The sequence below is a fragment of the Penicillium crustosum genome (genome assembly GCF_028827405.1).
Source record: "Penicillium crustosum strain IBT 35664 chromosome Unknown utg000002l_segment0_segment0, whole genome shotgun sequence".
In the NCBI taxonomy this organism is placed as follows: domain Eukaryota; kingdom Fungi; phylum Ascomycota; class Eurotiomycetes; order Eurotiales; family Aspergillaceae; genus Penicillium; species Penicillium crustosum.
The window spans coordinates 4,417,732-4,435,753 of record NW_026623123.1 but is presented as its reverse complement, the minus strand read 5'-3'; the positions used below and the strand labels follow the sequence as shown (position 1 = coordinate 4,435,753).

The 18,022-nt window shown below is 48.4% G+C and overlaps 6 protein-coding genes across 6 annotated transcripts; 3 read left to right on the top strand and 3 right to left on the bottom strand.

The window, feature by feature from the left end:
- Positions 1–434: 434 nt before the first annotated feature.
- Positions 435–2,480, bottom strand: N7487_005196 (uncharacterized protein; the record flags this gene model as incomplete). Its single annotated transcript, XM_056872943.1, has 1 exon — positions 435–2,480. One exon carries the CDS (start codon positions 2,478–2,480, stop codon positions 435–437), a length of 2,046 nt encoding a protein of 681 aa, XP_056730663.1.
- Positions 2,481–4,834: 2,354 nt separating this feature from the next.
- On the top strand, positions 4,835–6,182 carry N7487_005195 (putative acid phosphatase; the record flags this gene model as incomplete). The annotated part of the gene is made up of 4 exons (XM_056872942.1): positions 4,835–5,026; positions 5,083–5,134; positions 5,179–6,095; positions 6,147–6,182. The coding sequence occupies 4 exons, from the start codon at positions 4,835–4,837 to the stop codon at positions 6,180–6,182; spliced, it is 1,197 nt and encodes a 398-aa protein (XP_056730662.1).
- A 3,109-nt stretch (positions 6,183–9,291) lies between these two features.
- Positions 9,292–10,899, top strand: N7487_005194 (uncharacterized protein; the record flags this gene model as incomplete). Its single annotated transcript, XM_056872941.1, has 1 exon — positions 9,292–10,899. One exon carries the CDS (start codon positions 9,292–9,294, stop codon positions 10,897–10,899), a length of 1,608 nt encoding a protein of 535 aa, XP_056730661.1.
- An 861-nt stretch (positions 10,900–11,760) lies between these two features.
- N7487_005193 (MFS transporter) lies at positions 11,761–13,512 on the bottom strand (the record flags this gene model as incomplete). Its single annotated transcript, XM_056872940.1, has 3 exons — positions 11,761–12,768; positions 12,825–13,214; positions 13,264–13,512. 3 exons carry the CDS (start codon positions 13,510–13,512, stop codon positions 11,761–11,763), a joined length of 1,647 nt encoding a protein of 548 aa, XP_056730660.1.
- A 1,376-nt stretch (positions 13,513–14,888) lies between these two features.
- Positions 14,889–16,566, top strand: N7487_005192 (Zn(II)2Cys6 transcription factor; the record flags this gene model as incomplete). Its single annotated transcript, XM_056872939.1, has 2 exons — positions 14,889–15,686; positions 15,739–16,566. The coding sequence occupies 2 exons, from the start codon at positions 14,889–14,891 to the stop codon at positions 16,564–16,566; spliced, it is 1,626 nt and encodes a 541-aa protein (XP_056730659.1).
- A 57-nt stretch (positions 16,567–16,623) lies between these two features.
- N7487_005191 (oxidoreductase, short-chain dehydrogenase/reductase family) lies at positions 16,624–17,586 on the bottom strand (the record flags this gene model as incomplete). Its single annotated transcript, XM_056872938.1, has 3 exons — positions 16,624–16,864; positions 16,926–17,474; positions 17,537–17,586. 3 exons carry the CDS (start codon positions 17,584–17,586, stop codon positions 16,624–16,626), a joined length of 840 nt encoding a protein of 279 aa, XP_056730658.1.
- Positions 17,587–18,022: the final 436 nt, after the last annotated feature.

Below are 18,022 nucleotides of genomic sequence, written 5' to 3'. Positions count from 1 at the left end.
CCCTGGCGTGCACGTTCTCCCCTGGTGCTCATCTTATTTCATTTCATGTTCTTTACGTTACCCTCCGCGTGTCACCAGGGGGCTTTTCTTGGCTCAAACCTGACCCAATGTCGGCAGAGAACGAGCTGCGTGCCGCTTTCTCCTATTCATGGTTTCATTAATTTTTTTTTCTTTCTCTTGTTTCTTTTACCTGTCAAGATAACAATGTAATAGTCATTGAGCCAAGAATAACGAGCAAAAGATCGGTATTGTTTTATGTTTGTTTTATCCCTATGTATTCGCATCGCACCTACCCTTAGAGCTAGATATGGTACATGTCTTTGGTTGATGTGTTTGGGCCACAGCCGAATCGGCTGCCAGGCTATAGCAGAGCTACCTTATGGGCTATTATGATCCGCAAGGGAAACCATTAGAAACATGCATCCTCTGTCATATTATAGGTATCCCGAGACTGGAGGAACAAATTTCCGTGGGTGTCCATCCATGTAAACATTAGTATCATATAGCTCCCTGGCACCATACGCACATAGCAGCTCTACCATAGCTGCACTACTTGGATAGGAACTATAGAAAGCCCACCACAAAATTGACTTTGATGAATAGCATGAGGTTCCCCCAACAGTGAGATTCGGATTTGCTCCCCGACGAAGCAGTAGTTCCGCCACTTCAACGTTGCCTTGCCAGACAGCCATATGGAGAGGTGTCTGGCCCATCACGGACTCATTCACATCTAGGCCCGTGGCAATCATCTTTTCGATGAATGAGCAGTTCATTGATCTGGTCGCATGAAGCATTGATGTTTCCTTCTTCCAATGTGAAGCAAGAGGATCTGCCCCGTGATCAAGCAAAAGCTCAGCCATTTCATAATGTTTCAGCTTCATAGCCTTCGCCAGAGGTGAGAGCGGTTTCCCTGAGTGGTGGGTTTTTGAGCCATCGAAATTGCACGCATAGTCATTAGGATTGGCACCGCAGTCAAGAAGTATCTTGATAGTATTGTAGTGGCAGTGTGATATAGCCCAGAACAAGATTGACTGATTTCGCGATGCTAGTTTCGGATCTGCGCCCTTCTCGAGAAGTAACCGCACAAGATCATCCCTACTAAACGGCCGAAGCATACTGTGTCCCCGAACAGCAAGCCAGAGAGGGGTGATTCCAAACTCTGGATCGGCATAGTTGGGGTTAGCACCATTCTCCAACAACAATGACACAATCTCGTTGCTAGGAGAGCGGCTAGAGCGTCTCGAGTAGTTTATATTCGATACGGGAACGCCAAAGTCGGCAACAGCGAGGCAAAGTGGTGTTTGAGCAATCCTGGATCGAGTCCCGTGTGCTTCAGTATCGGCACCTTCATCCAGGAGGATCTTCATAACTCGCTTGAGCCGGAGTAGAGTTGCAAGATAGAGTGGTGTCTGATTCTGCGAGTTCCCCACGTTGATTCCGGCGCCTAGCTCCAACAGCTTCTTTACTTCTTCGGGTGCTCGAGCTTCTATTACTGCAAGACAGAGCGGCGTGTTGCCCCCGCGAAATCTTGTATCAACATGAACACCCAATCGAACCATCTCTTCAACCAAGGGTGAGCAACCAGTAGCAGCCCCTAGGTAAAGAAGCATAGGGCCATACTTCTCCATGGTGTGTGGATCCTCCAGTGCCATAGCCAGTTTGGGAAGATCGGAAGCTAGAGACCTAGCAGGCTTGCCGCCACAGTTACAGAAACCAGTTCTCTCAAGAATACCACTGCGACTCAGCAAAAACAGGGCACACTCTATATGACCGTTTGCCACTATGGCAGGCACAATCAGCGCTATTTTGTGCATGTATTGTTTGCAAGTGAGATTCTCATACTCTCCCGTAGCAAGAGTGTAATCCACGCATGGGATATGGCCACCTTCAGCAGCCAGACGGAGAGTGGCTTTGCGTGATGGCTCGTCATTTATCAAATTAGCGAAAGTGGTTTCCCACATAATCTCTGGACGGAGACCTCTTCGTACGAGGTCTTTCATCATATTCAAATGGCCATTCCTTGCGGCCTGGCCAAGAAGCTGTGCATCACAGCGATGGTGGGCACATTCCCCATGAATATCAGCGCCAGATTGAAGAAGTGTATTGATCATAGAGACATGACCCCCCTGAACTGCCCAGCAAAGTGGAGAATGGAAGATTTGACAATCTCGTGTTGGAAACCTCAAATCTCTCATTATATCTGACGAGTCTACTGCCAGAGACCTTTGAACGACAGTGTCATAGCCTTTAAAGGCGCCGAATGCCAATGATGTTTGGCCACAATATTGTGCATTGAACTTGTACAAGCGGGTTTCCAACTGTTCATATAGCCATTTGTTCGTTTGTGAAAGCGAATTTAAGTCTTTTTGGGTTGCGATAGAAACATCATTGTTGCTCGATTCAGTTGCGGCGAATTCGGAGAACAGGGAGTCGATTATAAGCAGCACGATCTCAACAGGTAGATCTAGGAGCGAAATCATATTGTAAAGTGGATAGACGTATATGATCTAGTATAAGAATTCTCGTGTGTCGAGCATACAAGAACTCTAAGGTGTTAACCGACTGAACACTTTCGGGAGGGTTGAACTGGCTGGGGCTGCAGCTCGGGCACCCATGGCCGATCCTTACCTAATGTGATATCACATCCTGAGGCCCTAGAGTATCGAGTATCTGGGTATAGATTGGGGGCTGTGTAGAAACTTGTGAAAATGAAGGGTAACATGATCAGATGCCAAAGGAGGGTGGGCGGGGGTAGTCGGGGTAGTCAGATGGCGCTTTGTGGAAAGCACCTGGCGGGCTACATGACTTACCGGAACTTATGGGCAAAGACTGCATCTGAGGCAGTTTTACCCAGTCCAGGATCAGGGATATCTTTACTATTCCGATCCCTCCCTCGAATTGTTACGCAGTTTCTCCATTCTAGGCACAGACTGGTCTCGGTGAGAGGATCGAAAGGAAAGGCCCGACCCGCCCCCAACTTTAATCGCCAAGCCTCGAAACCCATGATCTAGCCCTACCAGGTCTACGGTGTTTAATTTTTAACGGGTTTCTTATAACGGTCTATGAGAACGTTATGAGACCGTTGTGGGTTATATCGGGTGCAATTTCGCGATCCAAGCACATGCGCGCATTTCACTGTCTTCTGTTGTCCAATCATGTAGAGGGGGGAACTCGAGAATAATTTAGTAAAGCCTAATACACATTATTTTCCCTTTCACCTTGCTCCCACGGATTGAACTGAGCCACCATCTAGCACGCTCGGGATGCTTTATACCAGGCGAAACGAAAGGCCGGAACCGGAATATGGCCAAGGCGCTTATGCCGGACGAGATAGAGAATACAACAGAGGAACCGACAAAAGGACTCAATCTAGTTGCTCAGCCCCCTTCATATTAATTCACATCTTGGTTTTCTATCATGAAATGTATACCAAGTCCACCCTAGCCCTCATGCTCATGCCCCTCCCGCTGCTGCTAGCCGCCCTCTCTGTCGGCAATATCTATAACCGTCGTAGCGTCGGTTGCAGCTTTGCCGCGGACCCCACCTGGGCAGTTTAGGTGACTCGGGCGATAGCTTTATCGGCATCTAATGAAATCTGTAGTGTCTACAAAGTAACTGCATCCGGCCCGATTGATTCTTCGCAAATAGACCGATAAAACCGACACTTCCACAGCGTAGTATGGTCATGCCCATTGGCCCCTCACGTTATATGTCTACTCTCATTTATTCTATCTATATTGTGGACAGCATCGTTGAAAATGCATATCTCAACCCCCAAATAACGGTCACGTTGTATAGTTCATCAACGCTATACCTGCTTCTTTGCACCATATCGTCATGCGACTCTACACACATGTATGACCCCATCGCCATTCATCACTTTCAGTAATCCATCAATCCACCTTTATCTCCTTCGTTTATCTAAACTTGCACTAATACCAGTGGGGGCGGTGGATGCAGGAGCTGCGTGATTCGGGAAGGAGCTTAGGTTTGTTTTCCTTCCTCCTTTGTTTGATCGTAACTAAATTAGCAACTAAGAACCTTAGAGGGGCTGCAGTTGCCATTCATGAACTAAAAAAGGCCTAGTTTTAGCTAGGCTTGAGACAAACAGGCATAACACAAACTTTAATCCAACCTTAAATCTATATGCTATGCAGTATACGGAGTACTCCGTCCATATGTATAAGTGTATTTAGATAGTCGACCGGAATACTTGATGAATCTATGTAGTTATTCTAAATGATACCACATAGAAGTGGGTGGGTGGACACTGGAGATTAAGGGTTAAGTTTCCAAATGAGAAGCCAAGAAAAGGTAAGCATATGTCCATCTCGGCACTTGAAGCTTTTATACGAAATAATATATGAATTAATCTATTACTATGAACACATTGGTAAAAGCAGCCCAGTGTATGGTCAGCCGAGTGTTGTACCTGACCCCAGTGACCCCCGTGGTTAACCAGTTAGGGCACGGACAATAACAACGTGCAACGCAAGGACCACCTGCGGGAAGGTACTCGGTCCACTATCTGCTATTCGCCCAATTAAACCACCAGGTGACTTTTATTCACTTCAAGGTCATTTCGGTTGAAGCCTGGACTCTTCGGGATAAACGCCCTGGAGGCTTGAACCCCGTGAAAATGCAGCCAGTTAGCCCTGCATCGATCACAACGTGGTATCGGCTAGAAGTGCCGTGTAACATAGCGCATTCTTCCAGCCGATGAGGAGAATGTCATGCCTCCAAGGCTGGCTCGAGTATAAGATCGCGTGTCGCCCGACCAATCTACCCCTCTGTTACCTTTCTCGTCGCAGCTTCTACTACCGCGATTCCAGACATGTTCACTAAACAAACTCTTCTCGCGTTCGTCGGGGCCCTGGCCCTGGCCGCGGCCAAGACGACCACTGAGAAGACCCCAACTCAAGCTGAGATCGATGCAGCCCGTGATACGGTCCTTCCTTACTCCCCTGTGTCAAATGTCAAGGGGTTGGCCTTCGATCGTTTCGTGAACATCTGGCTAGAGAACACAGTGGGTTTCCCCCTTGCATAAATAATAATAATGGCCACGTGCTCACTCTTTTGCAGGATTACGAAACCGCTGCTTCAGATGAGAACTTGGCTAAGCTGGCTAAGGAGGGTATCCTCCTGACCAACTACTTTGCCGTCACTCACCCTTCGGAGCCCAACTACTGTGCTTCTGCCGGGGGGACACTTTCGGCATGGACAGTGATGACTTCCTGCAGATCCCCGCCAATGTCTCAACTATTGCCGATCTGTTTGACACCAAGCACATCGCTTGGGGTGAGTACCAAGAGGACATGCCCTATGCCGGCTACCAGGGCATGCGGTACCCCCTCAGCGGCCCGAACCAGTACGTGCGCAAGCACAACCCGCTAGTTCTGTACGATTCGGTTACCGACGATGCCGTGCGCCCACGCCAAATCAAGAATTTCACCACTTTCTACGAGGACCTAAAACACCACAGCCTTCCCCAACACATGTTCATCACACCGAACATGACCAACGATGCCCACGACACCGACATCACTGTGGCCGGCGACTGGGTCGATCGCTTCCTGCCTCCCCTGCTGAAGAACGAGCACTTCAACAAGGATAGCCTAGTGTTGCTCACCTTTGATGAGGGTGGTAACTACTCCCACCCCAACCGGGTCTTCAGTTTCCTGGTTGGAGGTGCTATCCCCAAGCACCTGAAGGGTACCACCGACGACACTTTCTACACCCACTACTCAATCATCGCCTCCCTGTCTGCTAACTGGGGTCTGCCCTCCCTTGGCCGCTGGGATTGTGGCGCCAATCTGTTGAATATAGTCGCTGAGAAGACCGGCTATGTCAACTGGGAAGTTGATACCAGCAATGCCTACATCAACCAGACCTACCCTGGCCCTCTGTCTACCGATAACTATTCCTCCAAGTGGCCCGTTCCTGACACCAAGGGCAAGTGCTCTGCTGGTCATGGTATCGCAGAGGTTGTGAAGAAGACCTACCACGGTCTTCAACCTACCTACGACTACACCAGCCCTGTGCCGTACAACGCGGCCAGTGGAAACAACGTCGGCATCAAGTACCACCGTACTCTGGTATGACCCCTTTGTCCTTCCCTTTGACAGTTTGATGCTAATGATTTATAGAAGAACGGTAAGACCGAGTCTGGTATCACCGGGTAAACTAGCGATCTATATATGTAAATACGATGCACTACGGCAGGTGCGCTTGTCTATAAAAAGTTTATTGAATGATATCTTGTTCTACCCCGTTAAAAAGGGTTCTCGGGTTTTATTGCAATCATTGCGGATATTCCGGATGATTTGAGCCTACAATCCACACAGACTATATAAACTAATGAGTGTGGGTGTCCCCAGTTTACCTATACCCCACCAAATGTGTATCCCCGCAATCAAACTATATATTGCTCCACAACAATGTTCAGACTTTCGGAAAATGAAATTTAAGGTAGATAAATCTCCAATAAAACGAGTACATTTGTGTAGAAGAAACGTTATATATGAACTCCGTTTTCTCCTTCTCCCTTTCGGATATCATTTTGGTTGCGAATCCTTCAAACATCTGCAGTTCAAGCACATCTGACACACTACAGATGATGTTACGCTGAGGATGCCCTCGTTTTGTTCTTGTATTTCTTCAGCTCCGAGAGAGATATTTGCAAACTGAGATTCACGTAGAGCTGGTAGGACATTCCCGTAGCTATCCTAAAATGCGAATTTCCCTCCCTGGGTATTGGAATAGTGTGTATATATATATATATGTAGTTTACCTGGGATTTGGTACATTGAAATACTCCTCGCCCTATTGTGTAGAATGGAATGCTAGCTGCATCCAATTTCTGTTCACTCACAACCGCGCTTGTAAACATTAACGATGCAGCTCGAAATACTCAGATTGATAGGTGTGGCTTCTAGACGTCAACGGGGATCGATATTCCCCAAACCAATCAGCGAGAGTAGGATTGCTTTCCAACCTTCCAAGGAACCTTATCACTCAGACCACAAAGAAGTTTTGCGGAGAGTTCAGCCATCCCGCATGGCAACAACCTGCTTTCCAAGGCTCCCACAAGGAACACAAGGAACTCGAGGGGGACGCCAAGACCCTAGAAGCGCCACATACTATGGCGGCTGTATGACGTTTTGAGAGTTTTGTTTTGACTTTGATGGCTTTGCCGTGATCTACAAGCCGTATCCCGCGAAGTATCGGCTCCTCTTATACGATAAGTCGGGAACCATCTTAAGCGACAACCACAAACGGATGCCCGGGGGCCAACTACATACTCATATCGAACAGGGCATCATCGCGGACAGAGCGCATGTTCCTATTCGGGAAGGCATCGAGGATTGTCGTGGCCATACGCACAACTCAAGGAATTGTTTTATTGGTTCAGGGAAATTAATATTCCAAGGTTTGTAGGCCTGCGCTACCACGTCTATCAATCTAGTTTTGGTTTTTTTTCCGCAAGCAGAGTAAGCCCAATCTTAGATCGGAGGTGAATTGTCCGACAATGCCCGCTCGAGTCTAGGAAATTGCCTTTTCAGTGTTTTAGCCGGGATCTTGTGTGGGCCCGTGTGAATATTTTTTTTTTTCATCCAATTTTTTTTTATAATGTATGTACTCGACACTCCCGCCAAGATATAAATGGCCAAGCTATGAATCTCAAATGCTTCGCCTTCATAAACTTTCTTGGTATTTTCTTGGTATTTTCATGGAATTCTGGATACAAAATTCTTGGAAGGCTTGGTTGATGAGCCAAGTAGTGGTAAGCAAATATCCCCACCTTGGAAGAGTGCTTACCTGTGAAAATCATCGGGATCAACTCTCTTGGAAAAGATGATCTTTTCCTAATGCGGATATGCCTTAGTAAACGGATCCACTTGGACTTTTGGGTACTTTGTATGGAGTATGAGGTACAGTACACTCGGCCTTTGGGATTTCTTTTTGACATTAAAAACGCATGTGTCAGTATCCGAATCATTCCCGAATGGTTACTTCGGGAAGGGCTTTTTCGGCCATATTCCGAAAAAAAGTATATACTAGATGACACTTTCTGTATAAGAAACCCTCAAATATCAAGCAGATATGGAGGTTGACCTTACGGGTTAGACCTGACGCAAGCCGTTGATTCATATCCCACAGATCTCATTCATGGATGTCGCTTTGGCTCGTGATCCCGATGATCATTGCTCAAGACGGCATCCCACACAAATCCCCGAGGAAATTAATGTACCTAGGTACTTTGTACGGCTGAACCGTCGCCGTAACCGGCCGGTGCATCGGGCATGGCGAAGTTCGGAAGGAAAAAGGCAACTTTCACGAGAACTTTCCTAGGCTTGAACACCAATCGGCACCGAGGCTTGCTCAAAAAGAATAAAAAGAATAAAAAGAAGGGGAAAAAAAGGAAAAAAGGGAAAAAGATGAAAAAAATAATAAAAAATAATAACCAATGGAGTACCAATTGTGGACGAACCTTGGACCATACAGAATCTTCGGCCCCTGACCCCACCCCCAATTTCCAATTCCCCATGGTTGCAGGGTTACTTACTCTCTACCTCCGTACTCCGGATAAGATTCCTTTTCCGGCTATACGTCGCCCGCACCGGCAACCTCCAGACGCCTCCAGGCGCCCCCAGGAATTAATGTGATCCACCCCCCACAAAAGCCACGAGAGAATTTTTTTTTTTTTAAAAAAAAGATTGAAAGCCCCTACGTAGCGAGTATACGCGACTTTGAAGTACATACAACGTTGTTTGAACTAGCGCAGTTTGATATATTACGAAAACCCAAAACGGTAAACCTAAGCCGCCTGGTACACTTGGCAAACCTGCGAGATGTTTGTTGGGACCTGCCATCCCTGTTGACAGACTTCAGCGCTCTTCATATGACTTTTGCAGGGTATATTCTCTGGAGTATATATACCCTGGTTTGTTAGCATTGAATAGATCGTGATTCTTCCTCTGCTTTCTCTTCTCCTCAGTAGTAGTCTCTACAACAACGACTTTCTCGTCGCATCCCCGCAACCCCACTAATATGGCTTTTGACCCTCCTTGACCCTCTTTGGTACCCACGGCGGGTCGCGAGACTTGCCTATCCAATGTGGTAGCGCCGCCGATGTCACTCCAAAACCTTTCTCCTCTTGGCATTAAGCCAATCGACAATGAGGAATGCATATAAGGGACGAAAATGTCCCCCCAAGTGTCTGAGCTTTCTTTTCTTTTTCCCCATGTCCTTTGGTCTTTTCCTCTCTGCATCTAATAGAGGCCGTTCATAATGTGGACCACAACCTCCGGCTTACGGGGCAAGAAGCTCCATCTTGCCATCACTTTTACATCCGTTGTTGGATTCTCACTCTTCGGTTATGATCAGGGTTTGATGTCCGGTATCATCTCTGGTGACCAATTCACTAAGGAATTCCCTCCTCTCTATGGTGACTCCGAGCACGTCGCCGTCCTGCGTGGTGCGGTCACCTCCTGTTACGAGCTTGGTTGTTTCTTCGGTGCCATCTTCACCATGATGTACGGTCAACGTATTGGCCGCACTCCTCTTCTCGTGGCCGGTGGCCTGCTCATGATCCTCGGTACTGTTATCTCTACTGCTGCGTTCGGTCCCCACTGGGGACTGGGTCAGTTCGTCATTGGACGTGTCATTTCCGGCCTTGGAAACGGCATGGATACCGCTACTATCCCCGTCTGGCAGTCTGAGTGCTCACGTGCTCACAACCGTGGCTTCCTCGTTTGCTTCGAGGGTGCTATCATCGCTGTCGGTACCTTCATCGCTTACTGGCTTGACTTTGGTCTCTCTTATGTCAACTCTTCTGTTCAATGGCGGTTCCCCGTCGCCTTCCAGATCCTGTTCGCTATCCTGGTTACTGCCGGTGCTCTCATGCTCCCCGAGTCACCTCGTTGGTTCGTTATGCAGGGTCATGACCAGGAAGCCCTTCAGGTTCTCGCTCAGCTCAACGATAGTTCTGTCGACGCTGACGATGTACTTGCCGATTTCAACCTTATGAAGGCCGATCTTAAGGCTATGCAAACCATCGAGGCTGGTAGCAGCTGGGGTATCCTCTTTACTGGTGGTAAGACTCAGAACTTCCAGCGTATGATGATCGGTTGCTCTGGCCAGTTCTTCCAGCAATTCACTGGTTGTAACGCCGCTATCTACTACTCCACCCTACTGTTCCAGCAGAACTTGCATATGGAGGGCAAGCTCCCCCTGGTTCTAGGAGGTGTCTTTGCCACGGTTTACGCCCTTGCTACTATTCCCTCCTTCTTCATGATTGAGAAGGTCGGTCGCCGTAACCTCTTCTTGATTGGTTTCCTCGGCCAGGGTCTCAGTTTCATCATTACTATGGGCTGTCTCATCGACTCCAACACGCAGAATGCTAAGGGTGCTATCGTCGGTATCTTCCTTTTCATCTGCTTCTTCGCATTTACTACGCTGCCTCTGCCTTGGATCTACCCCCCGGAGATCAACCCCCTCCGCACCCGTACCAAGGCCGCCTCCGCCTCTACCTGTGTGAACTGGATCACCAACTTCGCCGTCGTCATGTTCACTCCCGTGTTCTCCAACCAGTCTGACTGGGGTATCTACCTCTTCTTCGCGCTTGTCAACTTCATCGCTATCCCATTCGCCTGGTTCTTCTACTGTGAGACCGCTGGTCGTGATCTCGAGGAGGTTGACATCATCTTCGCTAAGGCCCACGTCGAAGGCAAGTGGCCCTACCAGGTCGCTCAGCAGATGCCCAAGCTCTCCATTGCCGAGATTACCCAGATGCAGAACGATCTGGGTCTCGACACCCCTGAGCTCCAGGTCAACTCCGCAGCCGAGAAGGCCGAGACTGCCATGAGCAGCAGCAGTGAGACCAAGCAGGACCTGTAAATGCCCCACCCATTGGTTGACCTCGGTTGATGTCGGCCGAGTGACGGTTCGCGGCGCGAATCAAATTAATCATTTGTTTTGGACCTCATATTATCATGTGACCATAGAATCTCTATACCCCCCCCTGTCTAACAGGAAAGCAGACAGACTAGTATGTGGATAGTCTGCATTGCCATCTGTTTTTATTTTCTCTATATTCTATTTGATCTAAATACATACTTTCTACTCCTATCAATTCTTCCCATCTAAACATTCTTGTAATGGATCTCAACACATGATGCATCTACTACAGATGCTCCCTCTTGTTCGATTCTACAGCCCTACGATTAGATCAAGGCACAGTAATATCTTGGTGGGGATAGAAGTACAGAATGCTTGGTAATATCATCTAGATGTGTAATCTGTTCGTATGCTGAGATATCGGTGCTTGGACAAATTAACGAAGGCATTCCCTTTGGATTCCACCTTCATTGTGTACGGTGCACACCGTGTTTGTCTGTGTTGTAGCTCATAATTGCCGATGACCTTTGAAGTCCACTGCAGACCGAACATCGATTGGAGGAAAAATCTAGGTAGGAGTATCCGTATCCGTATCTCAAACTGAGACAAATTTACATGTGCTTCGGCATAAATTCCAGATCCGATGTTGCACCCCATATGGGGTACTCCGTACGGAGTAGATAAAACGGTATTGGGAACCCGAACCCGGGCAGCCGAGGCATTCCGACGACACCCTCAGACACATGCTAAAAGCCATACTCGCCATAACTTCTCAGTTTGAGCATAAAGGAATTAAATATTATTTTAGCAAAAATTTAATCTTAATACACAAAAAAACTTAAAAAGTAATTCGTCAATGGCCTAGCCAGCCGCAAACGTACTCTTTTTTCTTAACGCTTCCCCAAACTTCCACAAAAACACTGGCGCCGGTACCCCAATAACAATAGCCACGAACGCCAGCAAACTGTTCCCCCACCCATAGTTCAAAGCACTATACATGTACGGTGCGAAAAGCGGGAACCCAAATCCAGCCAACGAGCGCAGGAATGCACCAGCAGCAAGCGCACTAGCCGCAAACCGTGTATATGTATCAACCATATAAGTCTGGATACACTGGAAGGCAATAATATTGCCAGTACCAAACAGGACAGCACCGATGTTTGGCGCGATCCAATGGCAGTGGTACTGAGCGGTCCAGCCATAGATGAACAAGCCCGCGGGAATAAAGAAGGCGCCGACGAAGAGCAGTGGGACGCGGAACTCCGGTTTTCCCACACCGCCATTGCGCGCCTTGAGACGGCGATAGATGCGGTCGTTGAGCGGGGCGCAGATTTGCGAGCCTAGCCAAAAGCCCAGTCCGAGAGAGATGTAGTTCAGACCGCCGATACCGGTCGATTCGTTGTAGTAATTTGGGCTTGTCCAGAGGGTGGGGAATGTGGAGAGGACGAGGTACATGATTCCATAGATGTAGGCCATGAATAGGGCGAGGACTTGGACGATTGGCTGGGTGAAGAGGAGGCGGAAGGGACGGATGAGTGAGCTGCGCAGAACTTCGGGTAGGGTCTTATTTTGGCGCTCTGCTTCTGTTTGGTAGGAATCGTCGCCTGTTTCTTTGCGCAGGCGGACGGCGCGGTCGAGGAGGATTTTCGGGCCGTAGCTCTCGCGTAGGAAGAAGAGGCCCATGAGTTGGATTAGGCCATCGGTTATTGAGGTCGCATAGAACACCCATCGCCAGGTTGTGTTTTCGGCGATGAAGCCTCCTGCGATGGGGCCGAGGGCTGGGCCCAGGAGTGGTGCAAGACTATAGATGGCGATTCCCTTTCCGCGCTCTTCGGGCCGGAAACAATCCGAGAGGACTCCGCCGCCAATCTAGATGTCGTTAGATATAAGCTTTTCTCGGGAGGAGTTCTGAGGGCTTGGCTTACTGCTAGCGGGGCACTGCCACCTAGTCCAGCGAAGAATCGGCAGACAATCATTTGGACTTTTGTTTGCGATACGGCACACCCGATGTTAAAAACCAGGAAGAAGAGGTTCGCGAGCTGCAAAACAATGGTTCGGCCGTAGATCTCTGAAAGTGGGCCGAGGAATAAAGGGCCAACAGCGTAGGCTAGAACGAAGATCGAGAGCATAAGTTGCGAGACTACCTCATCCGTGACTTTCATATCTGCTGCCAGTGACGGCAGCGCCGGTGCAACCATTGATGAAGAGACCGGCGAAATGAATGTGAATAGTGATACAGTGATGGTAGCAGCCCATTTCTTTTTGTTGCTCCAGTTTTTCGGGTTTTCCGGGTCTTCAGGGCCGTCCCAGTTTACCTAAACAATTTAGTACCCAGTACAGATTTGGGAACCTGGAGTAACCTACCAGTTTTGGGTCGTGACGAGACCGGTTCGACTTCGCCGTCCTCGATTTCTCAAGGTCGGGCTGTGCAGCATCGGCCTTTTCTAGATCCAAATCGCGCTCGTTCACAATTCCGTTTCGCACTTCCTGGATAGTATCGGGCTTCTGCTCGTTTTCAATGCCTGATTCACCAAAGTCGGACCCATCGTCGCTGTGATATACAGACTGATCATTGAGATGACGTCCCGAATAAACTCTATCCACCTGAGTCATTCCTGGATTTGACAAAGACCGCAGCCTAGTCCTTAGAGAACCAGCCAAGCTCTGAGATCGTGACTGTGTTCTTGATGCATGAAACTCGGAATCGGTACTGGATATTGATGTCGACCGTGATCTGGTCGAGCCAGATTCTTTAAAATCTGACATTATGCTCATCTGTAGAACCAATCGACAATAATTAGGAAACAGAATATAAAATTATGCCTGTAAAGCCAACTAAATGTGCACGCGACACCTGAGTCACTAGGAAAGAACGAACCAGACTACAACAATGGGGAACGTTTATATATCAAATCAACAGCCACGAATAAAAAAAAATAAAAACTTTAGGCCGTCGGCATATTCCCAACCGTTCGAACGGCGATAAAGCACAAGGGAGCTTAACACCGCCAGAAAAGAACCCACAGTCTCTCCAATTTGCAATGATGAGCATAGTGATTGGGTAGTAATTAAAGCTTGACAGTGGCAAGACTCCATTTGCCCCTCTATTTCTCCCAAATTTTCTTGCATACCGGCGGCTGGACCCGTCTTCAGTTGTCATTAGGGCTGTGTCCACGCGAAGAGAACCCTGAACCGCCATCTTTGTGGCTTGATTTGAATCCTCAGGTGTCAGTTTTCGGGTCTTCGGCACACAGGTCACGTGAAGTGACTGATCGCCAACATGATATACCATATTTAGAGGCCGCTTGGTGGGTTCTCCCGGTTCAGGGATGTTTTTGATTGGCTGACACTTTGGTTTATGTCGGTTGCATAGTATCCCGGAATTATGCAGCCTTAACTCGAGGATTTGCTGACATTCTTTGATATTTAAAGTCCATGGGTGGTTTCTTCGGATGTCCGATCATTTTCGGGGCTCCGATTTACGTTGAGTTTAGTCTAGACCGCCAGTTTATAGTGGTGACTGATGCCCAATTCTTGTTTTGATATCTATTTTCCCGAGAGGAATAAATATACAAAACCAAACCAAAAGAGCTATAGTAATACCCAACAGCTCTAGTCTATGTGATACCCTATTTGACTTGCTGCAATAGCCCACTGTGTTTATCTACACATCAAAGTGATGGCGATCAATGAACCTTGAATAGTGTTCTGATAAAACAGAAAGTCTAGGGGCTTTCTAGATAGATACGATACTGTGGTGATGGATGATTTGTTGCCGAATGAAATTTGAGGTATAAGATCAAAGTACTTTTGAAGGGATTAAAAAGACACAAAGATCATCAAGCCGGTGTTTTGTCGCCTCTCTTAGATATTTCAAAGTACATTGGCCGAGCCAAGATTACCCCACACTTTCTTATCTCTTCCCAGAGATACGATTGGTGCCGATATTCCCTAATGTCCTGCCTCCTTCTGATCTCCCGGAAACAAAGATGCCGCCAGATCGACGAGTGCAGCGAATTTTCCGAGTAAGAACTGGCTGTTTGACCTGCAGGCGTCGCAAGAAGAAATGTGACGAGACACATCCAATCTGTGCTGGCTGTCGGCGGAATGACCTGAGTTGCCAGTGGCCCCCGGATGTACTTGGCAAGAGAGACAGCCTTGAGGACGAAGCTCAAGTACCTGCGATAGAGGAGTGCCGACCGAATATATTCGATGCCACTGAGGGGCTCGATGGAATGTCGATGCCTAGGAGTCCCTCATCGCAACGAGCGCCATCTGTTTCATCGAGTGCAGGGCATTCGGTGACTACTGGAGACCAGCCTGAAGACACGATGCTGCATGAGGAAATCCATAATCAACGTCGACTATCAACAGCTACCGGGGGTTCCCCTACCAGTGACGCTCTTGTCACCTCTGTTCCAGTGGGAAACGCGTTTCCGCGAAGCCTATCTATGTTGCCTGGCTATGATGCCGAGTCTTATCAGCTTCTCAGTCATTATCTGGCCACAACAGCCGACTGTATGGCAAATGGCTCTACGCCTGTTAACCCCTTTCTGGTACAGATTGTACCCCTGGCATTTTCTAGCGACTTGTTGTTGCAGCTGGTAATCACTCAAAGCGCCGCTCACCGCGCGTTTCGGTCACGGGATGAATCAGACACAATTGCCCACAGTCACTACACAAAAGCCCTCCAGCATTTCCGCCGTGGAGTAACGGACTTTATTGACGGGAAAGAATCGAACCCTCTCATGCTCCTAGTGGGGGCGCTTCTCATGTGTTTTACTGAGGTGGGAAATCCACAATTCAGAAATAATGTGTTCCATAATCTAATAAAAGCAGACAGCAAAGGGTGATATGAACGGGACAATATTCGACCATCTATCCGCCGCGAACTCTCTGTTGGTCAAATTGCTTGCCCAGAGCGACTCGGCAGTTCCACGAGACCTGAAAGATTTCGTCATCGAATACTACACCTACACTGCGACCGTCAGCATGATCTCAATCGATGCTCGCTTTAGTGGGCAGCTTTTCTTAAACTTGGATCTTGAACAACGGTCGCGCGAATTACTTCGGACCCAGTACGTGGGTAATTTGTGCGGTTGCTGGCTGGAATTATTGTTGCTGATCCCCTGCATTTTCGATCTCGGCCGACAGTGGATCATGGGCGATACCCAGGCAGCCGTTCCAACGGCTGATGATATTGCCATGTTTGCGTCCATACAAGCCCAGGTTATACGCTGGTCGCCCTACCCTAACGTTGGGGCGGAGGTCCGTCTGGCTGGGCTAATTTTCCAAGAAGCCATACTCATCTATCTATACACCTCCCTAGGTGGTTTTCAATATACCAGGGATGGAATGTATAAAGGCATGGTGGAAAACGCAGTGACAGAAGCCATGTCATACCTGGATGAGCTGTCGCCTAGTGCGCGCATCAACTCTGGCCTCTGTTGGCCGATCGCTCTGGTGGGCTCATGTCTTCTCAACCCCGACCAGCAGGACTGCCTACGAGGACGGCTGAATGCCATGATCGAGAAATTTGGTCTTGGAAATATGCATCGAACACTTCTACTCCTTGAAGCAATGTGGCGATCACCTATATCCGAGGCGGGGCCATGGAATATTTGTCGAGCAATGCAGGAAAACCAAATATGGATCTCATTTGCGTGATGTTGATCGTCATTCTGTTACTCATATTATGTACAAACTAGCAAATTCCCCACCCATTCATGCAGCTAAGTTCTTCGGTGCTTCAGTCGCCGGACCCTCAGGCGTAACATATGCCTTTGTCAAGCCACCATCAACGACAAAGTCAGTAGCATTCACGAAACTGCTCTCATCGCTAGCAAGGAAGATAACCGCATGGGCCTGTTCAATCGCCTCGCCAAACCGACCGCTAGGGAAATGCACCTCACGACGGAAGCGCTTTTCCTTATCATCACCAAGCCAATCCTGCAACAGAGGAGTACTATCTGAATGTCAGTTCCATCCAAAGTTTAAATGGGGGAAAGGGCAAAATATCGACATACTTGAGAGGCGCAGGACACAGCGAGTTGAATCGGAACCCTTCACGGGCATGGACAATACCCAGCTCCCGGGTCATTGCCAGCACAGCACCCTTGCTAGCGGTATACGCTAACTGCGGAGTGGCAGCGCCGACCAGAGCAACCATACTAGCAGTGTTGATCACGCTAGCGCGCTTCTTGCCATGCCTCCGGAATGCGCGCACAGCATGCTTTGAGCCGTACCACACACCCTTCACATTGATATTCATTGTGCGGTCCCAGATATCCTCGGGACACTCTTCCGAATCTCCATCCTTGGGGTGCATGATTCCAGCATTATTGAAGATGATATCCAGTCCACCCCAGGCATCGAGATGAGCGACCGCTGCTTCAACTTGGGATTCGTTTGAGACATCGACGACTTTGGTTTCGACTTTTCCGGTGCGGGTTGAGGCAGGCACGACACTTTCCACCTTGGATAGGGCTTTGTTGAGGCCTGCGTCACTGATGTCGGCCATTAGGACCGAGGCGCCTTCGCGGAGCATAAGGATTGTGGTTTCGAGGCCAATACCTCTGCTATTTGTTAGTTGTGCCTTCTATTGTTTGGTTTGTCATAGGTGGATAGAGGTACATACCCAGCTGCACCGGTGACAATAGCATTCTTGCCTTCAAGACGGCCGACCATTTTGATATTGTGTATGCGTGATATTATATGATAAAAGGGGCTGAGGAGAATGGGAGAGTGTGCTGCAACGGTTTGAGCGGTTGACAAGAATGAATAAGAAAAAAAGACTGCATAGGGCAGGGCCTTGGTAAAGGCCTGAATTTATACCATTTCCAATCTCTAATCTCCAATCTCCAATCTACACTGTACAGTCTCCGTATCGGACCAGCTCCCACCGATTTCCAACCCACATGATAAATTAGACCCAACCACGCGACTCACCGCGCTATAACCCCCCTTTCCCTTTTTCTCATTTCGATCCACAAAAAAAGGTGGTATGAGTTCAAAGCTCTATCGCGCTTCTACTACCCCGCTGGCGCGGTGAGCTCAACACGCGGGGCATGAGGGGTAGCTGTTAGGTAGATCTTCAACTATTCAGGTGCACGAGGCAGAGTCC